The following is a 2,995-nucleotide window of genomic DNA, read 5'->3' as shown; positions in this document are numbered from 1 at the left end:
CTAGTCGGGCTCCGGGGAGGGCGGAGGGAGCGGAGGCGCCAAGCGGAAGGCCATCGATCGAAGGTCAGCAAGGAGGTTGCTGATGACGTCCCGGTCCTGGGGGCGGCTAAGCGGCCGCCAGAGCTGCAAATATCCACACATTTTAAAGATGGCGTCAGTAGCACGTCGAAGAGGCACCTTCTGTATGACAAGCTTATTGCGTACGGTCCAAAGCGTCCAGGCAAGGACCCCAACGCAAAGCCATCTAATATGCCTGTAGCGAAGGGGGAGGCCAGAATCTCCGCAAGCAGGTCAGGGAAGTTGGTGTTGCACCACTGGCCCCCAACCGTCTCGCGGAAACAGGACCAAAGGAACTGTGCCGTGGAGCACGAGAAGAAGATGTGGTTGGCATCCTCCACCGTGCCGCACATGGGGCACATCCCATCCCCAGGCCCATTACGCTTAAGGACCTCTACGCCGGACGGGAGGCGGCCTCGGATCCATTGCCACAGGAAGATCCTGATCTTCAGGGGCAGGCGGATGTCCCAGATCAAACTGAAGGGCTCGTGGGCCGTCGAGGGGGCGATGGCCGCGTAGAGGGATTTGGTGGAGAAGCAGCCGGAAGGTTCTAGGTGCCAAGAGATAGCGTCCGGGGTGTCGGCGACGTCCATAGGGAGGAGGGCGATGTCCTGGAGGAGGACATCCCAAGCGGCTACTTCAGGGGGGCCAAAGGGGCGGCGGAAAGCGCGGCGCCCTAGGTCAATAAGGGCCATCTCGACAGAGACCCGAGGGTCAACAGCAATGGCGAAGAGCTCCGGAAAACGCGTGGCCAGGGGGGTGTCGCCAAGCCACCTATCAAACCAGAACAGGGTCGAGGACCCAGTACCAACCGAAATGGATGTGCCAATGCGAAGCACGGGCAGCAGCTGGACGACGGCCTGCCAAAACTAGGAGCCGCCTGAGCGCTGACAGAATGCGAGAGGCTGTCCACGGAGGTACTTGTTCTGGATGATAGTGAGCCAAAGTCCTCCATCGCCATTGGCAATGCGCCAAAGCCAACGGGTCAAGAGGGCAATGTTCATGCGTCGGGAGGACAAGATCCCAAGACCGCCCTGGTCCTTGGGTTTGCAGATATCTGGCCAGCTGACCATGTGGTACTTCTGCTTATCCCCCTCCCCAGCCCAGAAGAATCTGGATTGGTATTTGGCGATCTCCTGATGAAGGGTTTCATGGAGGCTATAGAAGCTCATGAGGAACCATAGAAGGCTGGCAACCGAATAATTGATAAGGATCACGGGATGAGCCTTCGACAACTAGCGCCCTTTCTAGGGCTCAACGCGATGTTTCATACGTGTCACCGTGGGGCGAAGATCGGCCACGGTGAGGCGCGAATCACTAATGGGGATCCCCAGGTAAGTCGTGGGGAAAGAACCCAACCGACAATTTAGTCGGTCAGCAATAGCCTGTGCTTCCTCCAAGGGGTATCCGAGAACCATCACTTCGCTCTTATCGAAGTTGATGGTTAGGCCCGACATTTGTTGGAAGCACAGGAGGAGGAACTTCAGGTTAGCAATATCTAGAGCGGAGCCCTCCACCATTATTATGGTATCATCCGCATATTGAAGGAGGGAGACCCCTCCCCCTCCGACTAGGTGGGGGATGATGCCGCGGATATGGCCAACGTCCTTGGCCTTATCCAGGATGGATGCCAGGGCATCGACCACCATGTTGAACAAGAACGGCGAGAAAGGGTCACCCTAACGGACCCCACAGAGGATGGGGAAGTAGGGCCCAATGTCACCGTTGATGTTCACTGCGGTCCGACCACAGGAGACAGGCTGCATGACGCGAGTCACCCAACGGTCGTCAAAGCCCTTGCGAAGCAACACTTCCCGCAAGAAGGGCCAGTGGACCGTGTCGTATGCTTTGTGGAAGTCTAGATTTAGAAAGACCGCGCGATGGCGTTTCAGCCAAACCTCATGGAGGACTTCGTGAAATACTAGCACCCCATCCAGAATAAATCGGCCTTGTATGAAGGCGGATTGGTTTGGATGGGTAATCGCATCAGCGAGGAGGGCCACCCTATTGGCATACCCTTTGGTCGGGATCCGGAATATCACATTAATCACTGTGATTGAACGGAACTGGCGGATGTCAGAAGCGCCCGGGACCTTGGGGATGAGGGTCACAATCCCATAGTTGAGACGCCCAAGGTCCATGGAGCCCGAATAGAATTCCTCAAACAGGGCCATGACCTCCGACTTGATGGTAGGCCAAAACGTTTTGAAGAACGTCACGGGCAGGCCATCTGGACCCGGGGCCGAGGAGGGGTTCATCCCATTAATGGCCGCGAGGACCTCGTCCTCGTCAAAAGGGGCTACTAATGCCGCATTGGCCTCAACAGAGACCAATTGCGCAATCGACCAAATGTCGGGGGCGAGACTAGCCCCACCCCGCGGGGTGGGGGTAAATAGGGCTTTATAAAAGCTGTCTACATGGGCACGGATGGCCAAGGGGTGAACGAGAGGCGTGTCTCCATCTGTAACACCCCGGATGTAATTTACCTTATATGTACTCCAACTCTTGCCGTTTCCGGCGCTAAGTTATTTTATTTCCTCGGGTTCGGGTTTTTGTCTCCGTGTGTTGTTGTCGTTGTCATGCATCTCATATCATGTCATCATGTGCATTGCATTTGCATACGTGTTCGTCTCATGCATCCGAGCATTTTCCCCGTTGTCCGTTTTGCATTCCGGCGCTCCTATCTCCTCCGATGGTCCTTTCTGCCTTCTTTTCGTGTGTAGGGATTAAACATTTCCGAATTGGACCGAGACTTGCCAAGCGGCCTTGGTTTACTACCGGTAGACCGCCTGTCAAGTTTCGTACCATTTGGACTTCGTTTCATGCTCCAACGGTTAACCGAGGTACCGAGAAGGCCTCGTGTGTGTCGCAGACCAACACCCTTCCAATTTGGCCCAAAACCCACCAAAACCCTCTCCATCATCTAGAGCGTTCGATC

At 55.8% G+C, this 2,995-nt stretch overlaps 1 protein-coding gene across 1 annotated transcript; it reads right to left on the bottom strand.

The window, feature by feature from the left end:
* On the bottom strand, positions 1–1,706 carry LOC147981744 (uncharacterized). The gene is made up of 4 exons (XM_087516082.1): positions 1,338–1,706; positions 979–1,193; positions 165–831; positions 1–123 (listed from the first exon to the last, which is right to left on the bottom strand). The coding sequence occupies exons 1-4, from the start codon at positions 1,704–1,706 to the stop codon at positions 1–3; spliced, it is 1,374 nt and encodes a 457-aa protein (XP_087372208.1).
* Positions 1,707–2,995: the final 1,289 nt, after the last annotated feature.

Source organism: Triticum urartu, chromosome 3A (genome assembly GCF_056163025.1).
Source record: "Triticum urartu cultivar PI428250 chromosome 3A, HENAU_Tu73, whole genome shotgun sequence".
Lineage (NCBI taxonomy): Eukaryota > Viridiplantae > Streptophyta > Magnoliopsida > Poales > Poaceae > Triticum > Triticum urartu.
The sequence above is the reverse complement of the archived record's forward strand: the minus strand, read 5'-3'. Positions and strand labels throughout refer to the sequence as shown.